Source organism: Pomacea canaliculata, linkage group LG14, assembly GCF_003073045.1.
Source record: "Pomacea canaliculata isolate SZHN2017 linkage group LG14, ASM307304v1, whole genome shotgun sequence".
Lineage (NCBI taxonomy): Eukaryota > Metazoa > Mollusca > Gastropoda > Architaenioglossa > Ampullariidae > Pomacea > Pomacea canaliculata.
In genome coordinates, this window is record NC_037603.1 from 3,889,344 (window position 1) to 3,911,989 (window position 22,646).

The 22,646-nt window shown below is 40.5% G+C and overlaps 2 protein-coding genes and 1 long non-coding RNA gene across 6 annotated transcripts in view; 1 reads left to right on the plus strand and 2 right to left on the minus strand.

Moving 5' to 3' along the window:
* LOC112555152 (diacylglycerol kinase delta-like) overlaps positions 1 to 572 on the minus strand; it is a 95,121-nt gene extending 94,549 nt beyond the window's left edge. The window contains exon 1 of one of the 4 annotated variants that reach the window (XM_025223397.1): positions 2 to 572. In XM_025223397.1, the coding sequence (XP_025079182.1) occupies positions 2 to 154 (153 nt within the window). In that variant the 5' untranslated portion in view covers positions 155 to 572. The remainder of the gene's footprint in view (position 1) is intronic. The other 3 variants (XM_025223398.1, XM_025223399.1, XM_025223401.1) reach the window with 3 other exon arrangements.
* On the plus strand, positions 145 to 10,610 carry LOC112555155. Its single transcript, XR_003097414.1, has 3 exons — positions 145 to 260; positions 8,176 to 8,302; positions 10,511 to 10,610. It is a non-coding gene; the product is annotated as an uncharacterized LOC112555155 (long non-coding RNA).
* Positions 10,611 to 13,894: 3,284 nt separating this feature from the next.
* Positions 13,895 to 21,585, minus strand: LOC112555526 (sodium/potassium-transporting ATPase subunit beta-like). Its single transcript, XM_025223959.1, has 7 exons — positions 21,426 to 21,585; positions 19,339 to 19,479; positions 18,941 to 19,049; positions 18,653 to 18,783; positions 16,667 to 16,845; positions 15,996 to 16,118; positions 13,895 to 15,790 (listed from the first exon to the last, which is right to left on the minus strand). The coding sequence occupies exons 1-7, from the start codon at positions 21,523 to 21,525 to the stop codon at positions 15,545 to 15,547; spliced, it is 1,029 nt and encodes a 342-aa protein (XP_025079744.1). The 5' UTR covers positions 21,526 to 21,585; the 3' UTR covers positions 13,895 to 15,544.
* Between the last annotated feature and the right edge of the window lie 1,061 nt (positions 21,586 to 22,646).

Here is a 22,646-nt window from a genome sequence, read left to right on the forward strand (position 1 = left end):
CCAAAGTTTTTATCTCTCTGTTAGTTGATATCCTTCTGTGAAAGTTTTTAGCAGGTTCCGTTTCTCCATCACTGTCCGATGAGTCATATACACTGCTGAAATCCGACATTTTGTGTCCAGAAGCGATACTCCGTGCACTGTTGGCGGCCGCCATATTGAGTCAGCGTAATTGTTGAGTGCCATGTGAAGAAACGAAGGTGAGAGGTTACGCCGACCAATTCATTGCAGGGTCCAGCAGGCGCTAATACCAACCGCAACTGGTTAGTATCAAGCAAATAGAAAATTTCCCTGCAACTTTAAAGCCGCACACTCTGTGAAACATTCAAACAGCATACTAACACAGTCATTTCAGCAGTACTGAGCATTTCGGTTAACAAGCAGACGACAGAAAAAAAAAGTCACTCGAAAGCAAGCTGCCTTGAGCACGGCGTCAGTGCGATGATATGTCGATGATAACCAGCAAGCAAGTGGGAAAGCAGGCATCGGCAAGCGGTAACCGAGAGGTTGATGTATCTAATAAACGATGATTGGCAAGATGACGTAGGTAACGGGTGCTGGAAGAAACAAGGGGAGGCAAGTAGGTCAAGCGGCCTGCATGGCGTTAGCAGACGACTGCCGATGTAGCGTGTGCCGGTGGTGTGTGTCGGTGTCAGATTCCACCATCAGTCGATAGAGCCATGTAGTGGCTGCCTGCCAGGGCCTGCAGTGTGGAACTATTTGTTGATAGCATTCGGTTGTCGGAACTACTCGTTACATGGCTGTCTAAATCAAAATCCAAACAGAGCGGTGACTTGTGCTCAGCTTGGAGACTGAAAACGATTGAAGAGAAGAGAGACAAATATTTTTTTTAATGGGAGTGATGTGTGAGTGTGTAATACTCTCAACGGGGAGGTACCAAGGCTATTCCCTTTATTTCATAGCTGTAGGAGAAGGACGTGAGAACGAAACAGCTGACCGTAGTGGTCTTCCCTTGATTGCTAGAGGCAACAGGGTCAGGCTATGTAGATGGGGCCACTCTGTTTTCAGAACAGTTTTTCGTTGCTTTCCCATTTTCTTCCCGTTCGAACGTGTCTTGCTGGACAGCTTTGGCAAGACTGTTGAGGTGTGTCGCATGGCGAAACCAGGGGCCATAGTTATGAAGCGAGAGCAAGTCGTTTCCCCAGGGTAACATGGGGAACTCAAGGAAAAGCGTCTTGTTTTTGTAGTTACAATACGATGCCTACACCACACGGATATAACTGCGTGTTTCTTTACACCATAGGATCTTTTATGTCGCTTTATAGATACTGTTTCAAGACACCGCTTTATAACGCTCGTCCCATCGTTCTGAATGTCGTCTCCATCATCACTAAATCTTTAGTCAAAGTCAGCTCTCAGCCTCAGCTTTCGAAAAAAAATTTTTTTTTTAAAAACAAAACACCAAACTTACAAAAATTTAGACTGGACAAAAAATCTATGCTGCTTCTACATATTTCTGTTGGCTTTGGTCATTGCCGCTAGTGTCTGAACAAGTCTGGGCCTGTCCTCTACTGTTGATTGAAAGTATTTGAAATCCTCAGCTTTTTCCACTTTGCTTCCATTCATGGTGATGATGACAGGAGTATCAGTTGTGTTGTTAACCTTGACCACACTTGCCTCTGGTCCCTACGCACATCCGTCTGCGGTGCGTTTGTCAGTTATTTGTGGGAGTTCTTTGTTTCTGCCTTCAAGTAGATCAGTGTCATCACCCAAGCGTTGCGTGGCTGTTGATGTTTTGTATCCTACTGTGATGGTGGAATGAATATTGTACAATGTCTAAAAAAAGGGCAAATGAGCGGGCACCCATGCCGTACCCCTACCCTTCCTTCTTGTACTTATGTGAGTAATCCTGGTCGTTTTTTTAGTTGGCGTTTGTTTTGTGTTTGTTATCGGTGGGGAGGGGGGGGGTTGGGGAGGAGAGTTAATATTACGCTTTTCAGTAGTGTGTGTGTGTGTGCTGGGGGTGGGCGGGTGGTTATGGCTTTCACTCGGGCACAGCAGCTATCATTTATCTCATAACGCAGTTTATCGATATTAATTTTTTAGTGTTGACTTTGCATCCATAGAATACACCCTGAATATTTCAAGCCAATGCGCACTTCCAATCGCGTGAACTGTCATGCTTCGTCGTGGCCGGGAAGTATACTGTATGTTGCAATAATAAATAACAATAAAGTGCTTTTATACAACCCTAATCCTTTTACACAACGAGGCTCAGCTGTTTAATGCGTTTTTTCATTATTTTATAGTGCTTTTTGACAGCTTGTAAAATAATCTAACACGTCAAGTAAATTGTAAAACTGTACAATAATTCTTGGTCGGTTTGATGGAAGAACATGGTGGATGTTTAGGACACATCCCTCTTCGAACCGCGATACTCTTTACGGAAGGATCATACTGCGTGCCTTTTAGTCATTTGTCACAAGAAATGCTCACCACCCATAACAGGCAGCTAGGATTTTTAAAAGAAGCTTTTCCCTATCGAGCTTTTTTTTTTTTTTCAAAGTTTTCTTTAGTTTTCTCCCACGACGAATTTGTGTTCGACCGTTTTCTTTTGGAGTGTCTTCTTTGAGTAAAGGGGAATAATATTGTGAAAGCAAAGGTAATTTTTAAAGCGTATTTCTCTCCCTTGCACAACTCAACGGTCGTTGTTAATACACCATAGAGAGCTTTATCATAACTTCATCAGCATGAAAGGCATTTGACAGTTTGGCACGAAGTACTTTGGCATGCGATGCAGACATTCAACATAAAAAAAGGCCTCGCTCAAACCATCCAAGTGCTATACAAAAGCTCAAGAAGCACAGGCAGTACTACTGAAACAGGTGGAAGACTTCTTTTAGACACCAGGTGTTCGCCAGGGATCATTCCTTGTTGCCTGTCCTATACGGTTCTAGGACGTGGACTCTGCTTACCGACACTGAAAGACGAATTTAAGCATTGGAAGTCAAGTGCTTGAAAAAAAATATTTTTCCAATCTTCTGCAAGGAACACGAGACTAACGATTCTGTACGGAGCGCGGTCGCCAACCTAGTGGGAGGCAAAGAAAAGAAAACGCGCAAGCCTGTCTGGTTCGGTCATGTCATCCAGCACATTCTATCTAAACCTTTCTTCAAGGCTTCATGGAAGGAGGTCCCCGCCAAGGTGGTCAGAAGAACTGGATGGCCAACGTGAAGGAGTGGACTGGTTGTTCAATGCAGGACTTCGAAGTCAGTCCAACATGCCCGCCGAAATGGACATTCCGCACTGATGAAGAAATCGTGAAAAACACGTGCAATTTTCTGTCTTATTCCCATTTATCGGCTGATAACAGTTTTCGATATTAGCCTGACGCAAAGGTTTGATATGAAATGCGGATTTGCGACAGGAAGGCGTGTAGTATACAAAGGGAGGCAATATTTTGAGTTTAAATAAGACTGGATCGTATAGAGTAAGTTACCTCCCTTGTAACAGGCTTCTGTCACTTCTCTCGGGACTTCCATTATTGTTCACACAAAGAATAATAGAAAATTTGATTGAAGTGTAACAAAAAACGAAAACCAGTATACATATGTAGATAGGGGAACAAACGTGATTGCAGTGAGATGGTTTATGTTTTTGTCATGTATTTCACAAGATTAATGTATGTCTTCTTTCGTTATACACAGCCATCAACCTCTGGTTGGCTTTTCATGTCATACACACTTGGAGTAGGTCTGACGGTCAATATATCCTCAGTATAGCTGTACGCATGTCTTTTGTGTGTATGTTGTGGATCGCATTTGTGAATGACAGTATTATTATTTTAATGAATATATTCATCTTATTCTGGTTAAATACTATGTAGCTGTTCAGTTCATTTCGATTACTGATGATCTGTTCTTTGATAAAAATGTATTTCATTTTAATTTAAAAAGGTTCATTGACCCATCTCTCTTTCTCTCTCAATCCGCGTCATCAGTATTATCAGTACCGTACCCACTGTTGACCCGGGCGTCACAAATAAGTTGAAGGGTATATCCTATATATATATTAATGTATAGTTGTGACTGCTGCTCACCTCCCAGTCATTTTTTACCGCCATAAGCTAAACGTTCCGCCTCTAAGTCCCCAGACCTTATTTTTTTATCCCCTGGGCAAGCTGACAAATAACCCTTCGCATCATCAGTTCTCATATTGTAGAAGATAATTCAATAATTAAAAAATTAAATTGAAAATCAATAATTGTATTCAAATTATTTTCTCCAAAAAACTCGACTATTTACTAAACAACTACAACAATATGTTGGCTGGTGAAAATGAGGTTCAGTGCAATGTTACATTCCTGAGAAACCATTAACATCGTTGAAATCTGTGATTTTCAGCCGATTTGACACCAGAGACAGCGCCCTCGTTCCGCCATTCAGATACAGACATTTTACAGCGAGTCTTGTCACAGACTCTGCTTAGTCTTTGAACGAGGTTGATGGCATGTCACTGACAAACCGTGCCTTGTCATCTTGTTTCCCTCCGTCTGTCAGTGCTCACTTGCCATCAATCACGTGACCCAATGACTCGTATACGTCACGTGCCTCCCCCTCCCCCTCCCTATTTGACCTTCGGTTCACTTTCCTCCTCGCACTGTCTCCCTGAGTCCACACCTCCTTCCGCTCCCCCCTGTCACTCCAAGGTGACACGAAATGTTACACCTCCCTGTTCTGCTTCTTTTTCTCATTCACTTACTCTTTCTCAGGTGCTTCGTCCTCTTGACAGTATGTGTGCCAGTCACCTCTCTTCCCCATTGTAAATATGTCCCCCCTGTCTCAGTGTCTGCTGCGTTACAATTAACTAGACTTATCTTGAAACTTCGAGTACCTGTAACGTTCTTGCTTCAGGCAGTCGCGTAACAGCATGTAACAGCTTCATGCAGCGTACAGTCAGTAACCTCCCTTAATTAATGTGACACCACGTCTAGGTAGAGCACGGTGAGAGGGTATGATGCGGGTCATCCTCCGACTACAGGGTCAAGGTCATGTCAAGGACCCGCCGGAGGACTAACCACTTTTCTCCCTGGAAGGTTCTTTTGTGAAGTAGGTGTAGAACCGTAGAGGGGAAGGGGCGCGAACACAAATCTGTTTCCCGCGGGAGCACCATTACCTATCCAGTTCGCAGCGGTCGCCGGCGGTTTGCCGACAGCAAGATCACCCATGCTCCATGCTAGAGCTTCCCACGACTACGTCATCAGGGAGGCGTACAGTGTGATGCTGGCCAATCAAAGTAAACACTTACCGTCCGATGACACTATCGCTGCATACAAAACAAGTGTCTAGATCGGAAAGACGAGATACTTTTCTCAGTGAATACTCCCCCCTCCACACACACACACCTTCCTTCCTTTTGCCTTCAAACATCAGTCTGCACAGAAGGGGGTCAAAACTATGACGTCACGGATAGCACCTGTACTTCTAACTAACACGTGGTCCGAGCCGTTCCACTGACTGTAGCCTTTACCAAAGGTAATACTGTACATAGTTCAGTAATCTATGCCACGACAACCTACCGGCGTTCTTGTGCATACTTGACCTCAAGGGATTCGACCTCTTACTGTGCTTGGTGGTATTTCTTTGTATCTCGAGAACGGAGGAAGAGAAGATTGGCCCTACCCTCACAAAACATGACAAAGTGAGCGCTCTCAGTGTTGTGTCAGTGAGGGGAGAAATAATACCTAATAATACTTTGGGAAATACTTAAACATGTGCCGAGTCAGCTCAAACAACAATGCTCTCTAAGCGAGTTTGAGTCACGTTTAGTGTCCTCTGCGTTGTGAGAGAAGCACAGCTTGGGAAATCTTTGAGCAAACAAATGAAAACAAGCGAATGGTATCAGGAAACGGTTCTGACATGACATCATCTTTTGACATAATAAGCTACAGCTGCTCAATCTTCTCGTCAAATGATTATTTACGTCGTAGATAATTTGTGTAAATTATGTTAACATTTGTAGTACCTTTTTAGTCTCTTGACATTCGTAATACATGTATGACACCTAAGTTTATGCATGCCATTGCATAACCTTTGACATCCTTGCAAACTTTTTTGATAATATATTTTAATGATTGTAAATTATGTGCCTGGAAATATGCGCCGACTTTTTATCACTGTTTTGTGACACCAAATTTTTGTTGTGCATGTTTCAGAAAGTTGTGTCTGTAAGTGAATATATATATTAATGTGTATGTTACGCCTGTCCGTTAACTCATCAACAGGTTGATGTTTAAGGCTGCAGGTCTGTACGCCGACCTCTCTTTTAGAGTGACACTATGAATGAGCGAGGGTTGGTCCATTTTCAGATCGTTCCCGTGCAGTCGCCGAACTTTCCATTGTCCTCTTCTCGTGACATATTCAACCTTCTCTTCACCTGTGTGGCCTCTATACCCGCTGTGGTGAGACAGTAAATCTTGTCAGTTATATTCCCTACTCCAGTCCGTGTCAGTACATCACACGGACCTCGTCGACATATAAAGTACTCACGCTGTTCTCCGCTCAAAGAAAAAAAAAGTCCCACTATTGCGACCTAGCGTTATGAAGGGCAAAGATAGATAAGATATAAAATAGGGAAAAATTGAGAGAAACTTCAAAAAATTGCTAGAAATCAGGAAGGAATGTTATAGTGAGCACATTGGAAGCAAATCCTGTGGGAACTCTGACCAAGTAGGTTCTTCTCTGACAGCAGGGGTCACGGCAAGAGTTGCAAAAGAAAAGACTGTTTAAAAAGATAAGTCAATCCATTATAGACTCATGTAAGTAGATTCGTTTTAGTCTCACCTATAAGTGAACCGTTTATTGATGCAAAAAACGCCTTAGAAACAAAAATGTGTGTGCACATAGCACATAGACTACACAGAGTATACACAGACATAATTCAGGACATGTAAGGACCTTTTGTAACCTTCAAGACCGTCTATGTAACAAGCCTCTCGGAGTGACACGCGGAACGGAAGAGTTCTTCCTAGGCTTGGTCGGTCTGTCAAATAGCATATTTCATTTGTCACCTCATTTCCTCCTTTGTGGTCTGAGCCTGGTTGTGTGCCCTCGGAAAAAAACGTTCTTCCTTATCCGCATAACGGCGATAGTTTTTTACTATCCCCTAAAATCCAGCTATAAATAAACTGCACCCAGTTCACATTAATTCGTCGCGATTATGTGAGACACTTATCGTTTATTTGAAAGTACCACCCTGAGATCGTTATTTTACGTTTTTCTTTTCTTTGTCTTTTTTTTTTTTTGAAACTTCTGAGTGAAAGTCATACGTGAGCAGGAGGAGACGGTTGCCAAACAGATTTACGCATCCACGTTTACCTAAATATGATGAAACAAAAATAAAAAAGCACAAGAAAGACCAGGATATGTGTTTAAACGTAGGATCAGCGACAAAAGTGATGCCATGACAACGGACTACCGAACATGGAGGAGGAGAAAGCAGAAGATGATGAACCGCTTTACATGTATTTTTCCAGTCTCCTAACCCTGACCATCAAGTCTCAGCCTGTGCCCGTTTTCCATACACGCCGTTTTCCCAGCTGGAGGCGCCACCTAGGGCTGAAGTTTCTCCTGTCGTCTTTGTTTACTAGCCCTGCGTCAACATGTGTACCATAGATGATCGATCGACCTTGAACTTTCGTTCTGCATGACCACTCAAGCGCGGGGTAGTAAGCAAACGCACCGGAGTGATGAGTAGCAGTGGTCGCCAACCTCCAAGAAGGATTTAATTTTGTTTCATATTTGTTTTTCTCATCAGAAGATAATATTTCTAAGCGAATAAATCTTTTCTTTTCGTTAAATCGGGAACAGAAAAATGTCAGTCCATGAGACCTAGTTATCACACGCTCCACTTGCCAGTAGTCGTCATGATGTAACTAATATGGCGGCATAGTTAACCTTTCGACCTCTGTGCATACCCATGTTTGAAGGCTGGTAAGCTGGACGCCGTTATTTTTCATATTTGTACGCATAAAGCTTGTAATGAACTAAGGCCTTTTTACAGGTTACTTTGGCCACCACACATACGCGTCCTTTGTTGAACCAACTTGAAACAACGCTGTACTAATGTATTTTTCTTTGTACCATTTTCTCTCTAAATTACAGAATTGTGTAAAGTGATCAACTACAAACACGTTTTGATTTCACTGCTATTATTCAGGGAGCGCAAGCCCGTCAGAATGAATAAAGTTCCAACTGGCACACAGACGAACAGCAACGCCACCGAACCTGCTACAGCCAGACATCTTAGTACGAAAAGGTCCAGTGCGTACGAGGCTGTGTGAAAGGTGAGTGCAAGAGGAGAAATGAGGGGCGGGCCCTGAGGGGAAGGGGGGATGGAGAGACAAGGTGAAGAGAGGGAAGGTTACTGTGACAGAAACACGAAGCAGGCAAGTGCGACATCCCATTGTCAGCGACAGGCTCTTGACGTCACTGCCGCTACGCGCACCAGAGAACTGGAACGGATGTGAGGCTTTGAAAGGGACACCCAGCGACGTCTTTCAGCGCCATCCACCTGTAACCCAGCGTGTCAGTTTCCACCCGGCGACCTTTGACCTCTTTAGTATTCACAGAGTTGACCTGCTTTAGAATGACTACCCTAAAGGGCTTAGTTCTCGCTAAAATGGAGATGGGGGAAGAAAAGAGAGGAGAATGCTAGAATATCCAGAAAAAACCGCCGACGACCGGGTGTGTGAACAGAAAGGTACCGGTTCGTCGTGACCGAACAACGACAATCATCTGCGTTACCGAAAAGAGAAGAGAATACAGTGGAACCTCGGTTAACGAACTTAATCCGTTCTGGAAAGCTGTTCGTTATCCGAAATGTTCGTTATCCGAAACAATGTTTTCCATAAGAAATAAAGGAAATAGATTTAATTGGTTCCCAGCCCCTGTTGACTCGCTAATATTTGAAAGTTACTGGCTATATAGGTATTTGTTTTAATGAGAACAGTTATAATGCAGTTTAAATGAAGTTAAACATAAAAACATTAACGAAAGCATTTAAACATCAGAAAACTTGCCGTTTTGACGGCGTGGATGGAAGCAGGTGTGGGGAGGAAGGGGTGGAATTACTGCTTTGATTCCCCCTCCATGAACACGTGACATTATAAAATCAGGGGTAACCTTTTTCTGTAGCTTTGAGGTTAAAGGAAAAAAAAACTTGTCCAGTGTCTGTTCCTTCTGTCTTTTTTGTAAAACTCTTCGATAATACGACATCACATATCCGACAGACGCATGCCACCTTCATACTTTGAAATCATTTCCTTTTTCAATTCATTTGTTGGCCGCTTCCTTGTCATTACCTCACTACTATTAATTGCTGTTAATCTTCTTTGGAATCATGATTGAGGATTATCTTATTAAAATAAAGCATAACAATCACTAAATAAGAAGGATGCGCATAGATAAGGAACGACTGATCATAACTGTGTCTCGAGCGCGAATGATGACATGCTGGTCGGTCACGTGTGGTTCACGTGGCTGTTCGTTATCCGAAATTTTGTTCGCTATCCGAGACAAACTTTTAACGAAATTTTTGTTCGTTAACCGAAATATTCGCTATCCGAGGCGTTCGCTAACCGAGGTTCCACTGTACTAGAATATCAAAAAAAAAAAAAAAAAAACTGCCGACGACCGGCTGTGTGAAGAGAGAAAAGTACCGGTTCGTCGGGACCGAACACCCGAATTTTGGGGTTTTTTTTTTAACGATAATCAACTGCGTTACCGTTCCCTCTTGATGGCAAGGGGAGGACTTGGTATTCGACTGGAGCCACCACTGGCTAGCATCAGACTTTGGTCCTTACGTCCGGTCGACTTACGAAACAATGCCCCATGGGTAAACGAAATTGAAGGTTTTGTGCCATGTCACATCTAAACTTATTCACCCGCACAAACGGCTTCTCAGCTGCGTGAGCAGGTGACCCTCCCTTGTCCGCTTTGCCGACGGCTAAATTATGCAAGTGCTCCTCATAAGTTATCTTCTCTCGCGTCCTGTCATGACATGACAGTACGGGTCTTCGGTCTCCTCTCACACGGCTTGTCAGTAAAACCTACGAGTCTGGCGAGGTCTTGGGTTAGTGTCTGTGTCCTTTTCACTCAGTAAAGAACATTTATTGCCTGAGTCTTTCGTACATTGGTTGATAAACTGCTCGCCCGGTGGCATAGGTTATCCGTCTCCCAAGAACATGTGTCCCAGGACGAGGGGATCTCTGCAGGGAAGTGTGTACGAGGTTTGCAGTTAGTGAAGTCCACTCTAAACAATCGGGAATGACTTACGGTGCAGTTGTCGACCACGACCTTAAAGTGCACTTCGAACCAACTGATAGCAAAATGTCCTTTTCTCCTTGTCGATAATTTCTCGTTTAAATCTCACAATGTGATCTTTGTTGCTACGTTGTCCTTCCACAAAGGTGTGTCAGACGAATATCACTTACCACAAACAATAATTTATTGTTGCCTAACATTTATTACACTTTATTTCTTCTGCGTTCCAGGTGCCATCACGCAATGACAGTTTTGACCGACTCAGCTTGTCCTCACGTCTCCTTCTGGTCCTTCACGTTTGCCCATTTTTGACGCCGGGTACCATCAAGTATAATAAAATAGCAGATAACCAGTCATGTAGCTTTTAGTTGCTGAAGAAGGCATATGGACCTGTGTCGAAAGATCCCGTGAGTGCTGCTACTTTGTTTCTTGAGTGTAAAAGTTCAGTTTTCCTTCTGCAACCTGGCATTGGTCCAAGCCAGGTTTGAGTGTTAGGGCCAACGGTAAGCAATGCTAATTTGTATTGCCCACAGAATATAAAGGTAAACACAATTTTACAAAAATTAAATTTTAGGCATTACTGTGGAGAAAGATGAGGGTGCACAAAGATTTGGGATAAGGGTCAGTGGCAAGCCACATGTTTTCTGCGCTCGGGGTGAGAAAAACAAACTGCGCCTTTGGTAAGTATTTGAAGTACTTGCTAATTTTGTAGAAGATAAATCAAATTCACATGTTGACGCTATGAAATGAATGAGAAATAAAGTTTTTAAAAATAAAATTTTCATAACATTATTTACACTAAAACAGCAAAGATTTTTTTGCATGCACCACTTCCTTGCGGGGCCCGGGGTTGAAGAATTACTGCTGGATTACACTGGTGTACTATTGCCGGTGTGACAAGCTAAGGTTAATCCAGAGTAAGGGCCAGGTGGCTGATATTCAATTTTGTTTTAATGATAGTCAACATTTAGATGTAATTACAGTCGGGTACTACGCTTTGCGAGCGTCACACCAGTTTAGAATTAATTAACCCTTGTGGTAATAATTTTTAATAGTTGTATGCGGGCTCTGACTCCGGTTACCGCGTCGAGGCGAGGGTTTGGCGACAGGAGAAAGCTACTCGAGTCCTCAAATACACTGGTTGACCCCGTGACCTCTTAACAGCATGAATGCAGAACGAAGACACGGTGGAAAGCTGTCTCTCACCTCCTCTCTTTCCGTTTTCCTTTCGTTCAGAAGAGATGACAGAGGGGTGGAAAAGGAGTAAAAAGCTTGGTTTGTGACATCACTTACTGCGCGTGAACGAGTGAACTAGAGCGAAAAAGCCGAGGTGCGGAGAGTGGTCACCAGAAAGGAGGGGAGGGAGTGGCATTCAGCTTACTTCCTGACAGGTCGCATGTCTCTAGAACTGCAGTAAACTGATTATGACTTCTTGTTACATTCATAGCCGTTTGGAATTAATTATCCCATGCAGTTGTTAACTTTGACTGCAGAAGTTCTCATCTCAGCTAGGGTCCGTGACAAATTTCCCTCTGAAGCACGTTTCAGGTTGTCCCAATAAGGCCAGACACGCCTTTCGAAGCTCATACATGTCACGTGATAGAATCATCCAGTCACGTGTTTGGCACAGTCAACTGGAACCCCGTGGCTGCACTCTTCCGTGCCACCAACCGCTTTCCCCAACATCCATTTACCCTAGGTGACATTTTTTTTCACGCAGTTTTCGTACCCAACCTAGGGGCTCGAGCGTCTGAGTGGATTTTTAGTGGTTACGGCTGCTTGCTTTTTCTCTGCCTGGTGATCACGTGGTTAGCCGCAGTCTCCTGACAACATGTCTGCTTGTTTACTGATGTACTGTAGTCTGTTTTTGTCAAACGACTGTCGATTTGAACTGTGACTCATCGGCGTCTTCACTGTTGGTCTATGATCCGGCAAGACAAACCTGGCATTATCTGTTCTCATCCTGTTGTAGTGCATGCTCCTTAGGAGTGTGAATATGCGCTGTACAAGTCTTCATTGTTATCAGAAACTCACGCTAACAATTAGAACCGGCATAACTGAGTTTCATAATAATATACAAGAGCTTACCTATTTCCCCTTTATGACAGTTTTCGAAGACTAGGGATTGCTATTAGCGTGTGGATACAGACGTAAATAAGTGGGTAAATATGGTTCAGAGTATTTTATTATCAAGACAAGAACATGTAAACTCTTGTAGACATGAATTTTTAGACTTGTCGAGTCAATCTTTAATGTCTGTATAGGGCACGAGTTCAAAACAAAAAATTTAACTTTAGTTCTTTAAAAAAATAACATGTTGATTAAATACATAACTATGTGCACCCCCTCCCCTACTCACACTCGTAAACAAAATAGTACGTCATTGTGCCTGTTATTAAGAACGGGGATGGTTGCTGGACCTGTTATTGACTGTTAAGCGTTTCCTCGTCATTGTGTGGTTTCATTACGAACGACACGTACACAAACACACTGTCGTCAAACTACAGCTGCCATGACGCCGTTACCCAAGTTTTGATATGAGAACACATGCCACTGCCTCACTGAAGCGTCGTTAAAATGAAATCGCATCCGTAAGAAACAACAAAAGACCCCGACGGTTACTGCAGTCAACAAGGTATCGCCAGGGAAACTTCTCACCCCCTGTATTATGTTCTCGTCTTTTGTGACGTCATGACCACAATAAGGGGAGGGGTAGTAACGCAGTGTTAAAGGGGTGGAAGAGTGCTTGGGAACCCCGTCATATCACAATTTCGACTCACCCACCCCACTAGTCTGCTCCTTAGGTCCCTTGGTCTATGTATCCCATCCTTATCACACTGTTCTCGCGTGAACAAGACGTGAGCGGAAGGGGTCACCTCCAAACGTCGCTCGTCCTTCACAATTGTCATCCCCTTCCCCAGCCCTCGCTCTATCCTCGGGACTGCGCTTTGAGAACAGCGCGATGTCCTTCGCTGTCACCTCTACTGCCCAGCTAAGCTCATTTGCCGACCGTGTTGCACTTTTTGATTTTACGACCTGGGGTTTGTATGTGCAAGAGGGAACGACAGAAATGTCCTGTTGAAAATGCAAGTTGTGCATAGCAAACAAGTCTTGGCGTCTCCCAGCCACTAACCGGGCTACCACCACCTTGTTTACCCTTGAGGACGCCCAACCTACTGTCCGCTTATTTTAACCAAACACAATTTATTTTTTAAACATTATGATTCTGGCCCACGAGATTTTATACATGTCCAGTTCAGCCCTTGGGCACCACTTCTGTAGTAGGCAAACCTGAACAAAAGGACCAAACCATCCATCTTACTGAAAAATTTCTTGTAGTCCACTCACATTCACTACAGTACTGAGCTGAAGTCACAATTGAAGAATGACACTTTTGATTACTATTATTCGCACAGTTAAAGATGACAGCAACTAACATTCAAAAGTAGTGTAAACTCACAGGATGCCAACTCTTTAGCTGTTATTACCTACAAAAGAGGCACCTTTAAAAAAACAAAACTGTTGTACATGTATATCCTTTCACAATATGAACGTTGTTCCCCAATGACCAAAATGGTGAAATGATTCAACTTCAAAACACACACAACAAGAGATTCTGGGTAAGTTACTTTATTTACTCACATTTAACACTTAAAAATCAAAATTCTGAAGGTGTCACATGGTGCATTCTTCTAAAAAAAAGTTGCTAAAAATGACAATGCTTTTAACTGCAGCCACTCATCTTTTATCCACTCGTACAATTCAAAGCAGACAATATTCTGCTTTAATGCCTCAATAATCTATGGAAAACACCAGTACAAGTAATTTCCCAAAATCTCACACATCCCAGGTTATGCACATATTAAAAACATCCTCAGCTTCAGAAAAAGGGGTGTTTCGGGAACAGGAGTAACTGATAAATTGTTCATTGTTCATCCAATCTGATGAGAAATTCTGTACATCGTCAATGCGTGTGCATAGATTTCAATTAATAACTCACAGTGATCACTTTAAAGTCATGCTACCTCAAGCAATAAATTGGCAAGTTGACTTAAGTTTGAAATTCTACTGGGAAATCTCTTTAGATAAAATATTATTGCATCAGTTAAAAAAAAATCCTGGGATAAAAACCACCATCGGTAGGTAGGCTGTCTAAAAACTAGTAGAGAATCTAAAAGCATGTAGAAGTAAACCTCTAAACAAATAATTTTAACTATAAATTTTAAGGCCTAAGAAATGCATCACTGGGGAATGTTTCTGGACAATATGTCTAGCTATACATGTATATACATTGACAACGCATCATTCACAACAGTCTATACAGACTTCAGTGACTTATCATCCATCTCTATCAAACTGACAATCTGCGTAAGTGGTAAGAGAATGGGAACAACCCTTCAAAATACTCCGGATCATACAGCTATGATTTTATAGGTTACTAATGTCCATTGGACTAGTTATGTCCATTTCAGTCTTTAAAACCTGAAATTGCCTCGCAAACCATAAACAAAAATGACAAGACATCCAACACATGTAAAAAAGGTGAGCTAAAAAGCTTAATTTCCTCAACGCAAGTATACGACTCATAAAATCTAATGTCTTACAAGAAAGTCTTCATAACACGTACACAATTTAAAAGGTAGGATGAAAGGACTTAAAGCATCTGCTGAAAATGCAAACTTTTTTTGTAAAGAGGTAGCCAAAGCATGGTCATTAAGTAATGAAGGTCAATGAATATTATCTAAAATCTAGTATAGCAAGCAGGCTTGTGATCACAGAGCTCATCACTTTTAAGAACTCCTGCATACATGATACACCTGACTACAGGTAGGGAATTTCTGACCACCAAGAAAAATGTGAAAGTGAAATTAACTAACATTCACAAAGGTGTAGAAGAAGGTTCCAAAAGCTTTTTTTTTTAAAGATAAATCAGACGTTTTCTTTGCAAATAAGCTTTGTGGAGACGTCTTGAGATTCAATATTAAAATAAAAAAAAAATTTAGCAAATTCCTGAAAAGTTTAGTCTAGTGGATGCAACAACTTTTAGAAAAAAAAAAAAAATTAAACCACTCAATATACACAACCTTTTGCTTAAATGTACAGAAAAGAAGCATAGGGAAACTAGTACATCCATATTTGCATGTGTTTTTGTACACTGAAAATGCATCCACACAAAAACTGAGCAAAACTAACAGAAAAAAGACCTTTCATGCACTCATCACAGTCAAGCAAGTTCCTGCCCTGCTCTACTGCTAGGAAATCTGTCAAGGGTCAAGGAGCAGTTCAAAGTGCACTCCACCCTCTTTTTCGGTGCGGTCGTACCTTATGTTTTTGGCCCAAGCGCGACACTCCACCATGACAGCTACATTACGCTCCACAGAGTTGAACTTGACGAACATCAATGGAGAAAGGTATCCTTTCTGGTTGAGGTAAGGGTAATAGTAACTGGCAAAACTCTGCTCAGGAAAGTACTCAATGTCTGCGCCCAAGTTGTCTATGTCTGCTGGGTTCTGAAATAATTATCAAGAAATTTCTGCATTAAAACTATTTTCACTTTTGAACCCAGAAAAAAGTATAAAAGAACAATTGGCACAGAGAAATTTTTTATAGGCTCAGCAAGCCAGGCATGAAAAACTGCAAATGAATTTCAGACACTATCCGACATCAGATTTTATCATTCTCACCAGAGAACTGCAAGAGGCAGACATGACTTACCTCACCAACACATTCAATCCAAACATTATTTGGCTTCTGTCGAACTTTCTGCTTCAAGTCATCAGACATATCTGTAGCATTCACATCTTCCTCAGTAAATGGTTCTGGTATCCAGTCAAAGATCTGTTAAGAATGAGATGCACATTTTTTTTAATCCAAATGACACATCTAACCACACACCAGTGGCAACCTCAACTTTTGGAGTGGCATATGCCAAAACCTTGGTTCCATCACCGCGGCATTTTACTTTCTATGGTTACAAATAAAGGCATAATGGTTTAAACCAACATACACAAGAATATTCTTATCGTTTATAACAGCCAACCATGCCAAAGTTGCTTCAAGCCAGCAGAACACAGTTTTTCTGCTTTGAATATATGTGAATGATGTATTTCCTAAGACGCAAACACTGATATAGGTTGACCTTTCCATAACGAAGGTGATTATAACTGCAGACTTTTATCTTGCAAATATCTTTTGTACTTAGAATTTACGTCTTCTAAAAACAAAACCTAATAATTATAGCACACTGGTTCTCATTTAATGCTTTAAAAGTTGTTTATGACATCATGCACTTTTCTTTCTATGCATGAATATATCATAAAAGTACCTATTTACTAGAAATTAAAAAAAAAAAAAGAAAAAAAAAAAAGAGAAGCATGCACACCAACCTTGTTCAGCCTCAGCAAGACACAAGGCTTCCCCTCTGTGCCAAACCCAAAATAATTTTCCTCATTACACTGCTCAGTGAGTTTCTTATAGTCTACGGCACAAGCCTGCTCCTCAGTCTTCTCTCCATTGGTTTCAGAACAGTTCACTGCCACTCCATCAGCTGTGGCCTTAGCATAGGCTGTATATTAAAAAAAAAAATGATTATTTAGCACATCATACACATTAAGAATACTAACATTCTGAAGAAATGTGAATTAGCCATAACCTGGAATTAAAAGAAAATGAAAAATAATTTTAACCAATAATCGGGACAACATTTAAGCATGAAATTTTTCTGCAGCAACAAAAGCACCATACAAAGAACAGGATTTCAAAAAAAGAAATCACTACAAACATGCCACAACAAATTATTTGTTGCATATATACATATAATCAGATTGTCAGAGAACCATATTAAACATCTGGAAAATGTCCCCTTGAGGGAAGGAATGGCAAGGTACTATACATGACCAACAGTGCAAGCTCTAATGCATGAGCCCATGTTTGAATCTCGTGCCTTGCTATTCAGGTCATAATCATTTCTACTGTCTATTTTCAAGAAATTGATGCAGCTCTTGCCAAGGGTAGTAGGTATGCTCAGTTCGAGCTAACTTGACAAACTGATCATAGTGTCTTAATTGTTTTTGAATTTTTTGCATGTTATATAGAGCACACAGTTCTTGCAGAACCAAAAGATGTCTTGGAGGTAGGCGTTGCAATATACAGCAAAACAGCTAGCTTAAACCACTAAATGGATGCAACAGCAAAGTTTCCTGTGTTGCGGTAGATCCACCTTTTACAAGCACTTGCTAAAATCTAAAATCAGGTCATAACTTCATAACAAAATAAATCCATGAAAATGTTTAGGGTTCTATTTAAGAGGGATCATAAATGATAATAGGAAAGGAATAAGGTTTTCCCATTTAACTGGGAATATATTCTGTCACAAAAACAGGTAAGGAGCTCTCCAGAAATGGCTAATATGTCACAAAAAATGTATTGGAAAGGGGAGGAATGGGAGCAAAAAAAAAAAAACCCCACTTGTGGTCTTTCACTATTATAAACCAGTGGTTCTCAAAGTTTTTCGGACCGCGGACCACTTTACTTAAGTAAAAGCTATGGCGGACCACCAAGGCCTAAGTAAAAAATATGGCGGACCACCAAGGCCTAGAAATCACTCGGTACTATGAATTTCAAATTTAAATTGCCGCATTTGTTTCATTACAATTCAAAACTAAATGTCCTTCTGTGACAGTAGTATAGTAATAAGATGACATAAAACTACCAACTTCGTTGTAATTAAAATGTTAATGCGAGGAATGCATCTTTTAAACATCACTTTGCTGACATATGACGACTGTCAGCCGCGGACCACCTGACTTATGCCGGCAGACCACACTTTGAGAACCACTGTTATAAACCTTATATTTTACCTAAATTTTCGCTCTGATAAAAGATGTTGCCATCAAAATTTTTTATAGTAACGTCAGGAACAGTTGTTTACTTCATATCAAGACAATATGAATTTGGGTACATTATTTCCCAACACTTGTTTTATTTCACCGTGTCGTAGCTGCATTTTGATTTTATGACTTCACCAAATATTTCCCCCAACCAATGATTTATTCTTTTTATAAACTAGATGATATTTATCAAGTTAGTTTTAGATTACTCCTTGAGGAGCATAGGGCTGCAAAAGATTTTTTTATCAAACCATTTATCAATCATAATCTAATAAAATCAAATTTCAGCCATTGTGCTGAAGATAAAAGTACTCATTGCTGGGGGTGTATGAATTAATTGAGCCATGTTCAAAATTATCAAAATCTGTCATTAAAAATTTTTTAGCAGAAACTATCAAAATAAGTCAACAGCGACAAACGATCAACAAAAAGGCGACTTGAGAACTATAGGAACTATTCACAGCTTCAGCCTTCCATTTATACTGCGAGTTAGGGGAGAGATTCCAGTAACATGCTGGGCCTCTTGCAAGCGTGCGTAGCCAAGTCTCAAAAAAGAGCCACTTTCATGAGGCTTTGAAAGAAAACTGAGGTCAAGTAGGAGAAAATGAATATATCTAGCATAAGAACACAGTTAAAAAACTATTATAAATCAAAGTATCAAAATGTCTCAAATTTGACCAGGTCACACCAAAACTGCTATTTTCTTTAGCTCCTCACCTTAATTACCCATGAGGTTAGCTAGCAGTTTGCTGTCTGTCACAAAATACTTACGTTTTAAAACTGTCATGATTTCTTTCACAAGAGGAAAAACCTGACTCATTCTGGAAGCTGTATCGTAGTAGGGTGCTCTCAATGTCTGGCATAGGTTTGAACCCCATTCCTGTCAAAACAAGTTCAGCATGAATTCATCGCAAGTAACTTCATAAGACCAATATGCCACAATATACAATTAACTACTAAATGCTGATCAATAGTTCTACTAATCAGCCATTATCAGGCCTAAATTTGCACTGCTTCTATGGTACTCAGTTTTAGAAATTAAGTTCAAGATATCTTGTTTTTTAAATTGGACAAGTCCTGAAGAAATCTTTAGGACTGCAGGCACTTTCTATGCTCTTCTTGTTTGAACACTTAAGGGTTTTTTTCATGAATTAGAAATGAGTTTTTACCTGGATTTCCCTTTAACAAGCTTGACTCTCCTGTTAGTCTGGGTCGATCGCCATCTATTGTTTGGTAGAAGACAGCAAGCATTCCAACGAAGAATCCTAACAGTATGGTGTAAAATACCAGGTAAAAAGCACCAATTTCAGCTGAAAATAAAAATAGGTTAAGGTTAAGAAAAAAAATTGCTGATGTGAAAGAAATCTGTATTTTCATGAAAATAAAGCAGGTGAAATGTCTACACGTCAGGTTTTATTACAAACTATGTCCAGCCATAGATTCACGAAAGATGGACAAAAACAATTAAGGAGATTACAACAGAAGACCTTAAAATCTCTTATTCCTTTTACTAACAATCACAGAAAGCGTTGTTAGTAATTATTTTAAAGGAAAAGGATAAAATGGACAATAAAGGAAATACAGTAATCCCTCATTTATCGCAGGAGATGCGTTCCAGAACCACTAGCAATTACAGATAATATGCAAAACAGAAACAGTATATTTATTGATACACTATATAAAGGCTTTATAAAACTTGCCCATACTTTTACACTACATAAACCTTTCCCATTTCCTGAATAACCATTCTCACATTTTTGTTTACAATTGTGAGTAGGCGGGTAGCAAGCGATGCCATAAATGCACACACTATTTACTGTAATTCATTATTCATAACATTTTTATTGTAAGAATTAATATTAGTAACATATTATTATACATTTAGACTTATTTCATCTAAAAATTCGTAAAATATATATTTTCCACTGATCGAATTTCACAGAAAATCCACATAGAGTAGATATGCTAATCGTTTTTTCCCATTAATTTCTTATAAAAACCCGCGAGTGAAGTGCGAAGCGGTGAGGGATTACTGTATCTGCTTTTCTACTTGACCAAGATGATTAGAAAGAAACAGAATGTCAAAATTCCAAGGCATTTTGATATTTTACATTTTAGTATGTCACCGCATGAGAGTCTGAGCTGCAGTTTATAAAAATTCAAGATGGCAATTTCCTTGTGGCAAAAGACATAAGCTAGCTGTAAAAAGCAGTAAAGGAAAATTTTGGGGAGCCTTGAAGTCTTTTTTGGTATTAAACAGTTATTGACACCTGACCCATCTGCACAGATGCATTTAAAAGATGGTTCAACTTAGGCACAGGCCTGTAAGAAAGCAAAAACTTTCTAAAGCAGCTTCAATCTCATTCTCCTTGATGCACATCCAGCACACGCTAGAATTCGCAAGCTCTCTTTGACAAATCAGCAGGCACGTTTGATACACTAAGCCAGTTTAGGACTTGTTCCAAAAACAGCGATTTAATTTTTCTTTGAAAGAACTGTTTAAAGCAGACTTACATCAGAACGATGTTAGTACAAATACAACTGTTGGGCAATTCTAAATATCGGAAAATATTTCCACCACTTCTTAGTTTTTAGAACGCCCTTCACATTTTTGTGTGGCTTAACATAACCAACTATCAAACATAATACCATTGAGAATTAGAAGAAGTGAAATGGGGTACATCTGGCCTTGTACCCAATTTTTTTTTGGGGAAAAAAAAAGCATTATTATCTGTTACAAGCTTAAATTCGTTTACAATGCCCGAGCTATACGACTTTCACCCAACAGTTCTATTTCCCAACGCTCAGTGACAAATGAATTAAATACGGACTATACGGTGATATTATTAGGTCAGATGAAGTGGCGAGGCCGTTCATTTGCTTTATACGATGACCAGTGGATAAAAATGCAGCAATTACAATCCTACTTTACCTTGGATATACATGGCCATTTGAAGTGACCTAATAATGTCGGGCCAGGGTGAACTCAACGCGAAATATACCGGTCTGAAGTAATTTTCTTGAACGAGAACATATTTCGTTGAAAAATACAAAATTCTTCAGGTATCCATATAAAATAAGCAACGCTGCGCAATTCATTCTAAGCTTAACATCTATTCTACTGAAGTATAGACTTGCATGCCTAACAGGCTAGCAGAAAATGAGGTCGGGGCCATACACCCTCTAGAAGCAGACGACACCGTATTATAATGCGAAAGGCCAGCCAAAATCACGTCCCAGATACAAGTACACCTACCCCAATTTCTTCCTCCTCTTCCAAGGAATTTCTTCTCTTCTCCGTCCCATATGAAAGTTAGAAATCCGTTCACTCGGTCACGCAGAGACGGGCTCGACATTTTGCAGATTTACAAGGAGACTCTAACCTTGTCAAATGCCCGGATCAGTGTGTGCGACTATCATTATATGCGTACGTCACAGACCACGTGACTTCCCTTGCGCAATGGGAAAATTCCTATAAGCAGAGCTATGAGTGCGAAATCACTTATACTAAGCTGTGCTCGAATTTCCTAATGTGACACGACTTAGTCGCACATTGCAAATTATTATTTAAAAACTCACGGTAGTCAAAAATTAATTCACAGTAAAAAATAAATAAATAAAATATTAATGAGATTTTGCACCCGGAACGAGGCAAGCAAGCCTCGGCACCTCAACACTTGAATTCCTCCGAGCTCGAAAATTTCGGTCACTGACCCTAACCGGTCTCAATATTTTAGAGAGAATTTTGTTTCGCTGTTCGACTATTATTTTTGCTTAGCACTCGACTATCGCGTTATGTGTGAGGCGCCATGCTTATTATTACCCGTGACATTTCGGGGTGAAGTCAAGGGGGAAATGTCACTTTGCACAATTTCAAGCAGGAAAGACCTGTACGTCTTGCTGTCGTATCCACAATTTATTAGGTTTATATATACATTTGTACACCTATACCATAGTCATCGTGGCACACAAGAAACTCACTAGTGCAAAAAGGGAATGAAAAATAAAAACCGTGAGAACAATTAAATTTAAATAACTTATTGCCAAGTATGAGAGTGGCACACGTACGTCTGAATTAGCTATTCAGTATGTCAGTCTCGTGGGGATATATGCCATTTTCTCAGTCCACACAGCTCACATCTACATAAGGTGATATGGATCGATGGCTATATATTTTCATTTGTTCTTTATTCTCTCTGAAGAACACGCTTGTCAACAGTTTAATGAAAGATGAGGAACAATCGCGTCACTTAATATACATGTACTACTTTACAGTATTTTAACGACCCCTGATGCTAAAGTGAAATAATTAAGATTTCATTATGCCCGTAATCCCTTTTCGATCATGAGTGAAATATGATTACACAGCGTTTTACACTTGTAAATATAGGCTTTCCGTGGCTTATCAGCTGCAGTCACTAATGTGCAGTGGATGACAACGCGACAGCATGTAATTGTTTCCCATATAGATCGGTTT

Coding starts and splice junctions, on each gene's coding strand:
- LOC112555526 (XM_025223959.1), bottom strand. CDS start 21,525: ATGTCGAGCCCGTCTCTGCGTGACCGAGTGAACGGATTTCTAACTTTC. Junction 19,050..19,338: donor CTTGTTAAAGGGAAATCCAG/GTAAAAACTCAT, acceptor TTGTTTTGACAG/GAATGGGGTTCAAACCTATG. Junction 16,119..16,666: donor TCTTGCTGAGGCTGAACAAG/GTTGGTGTGCAT, acceptor CATTCTTAACAG/ATCTTTGACTGGATACCAGA.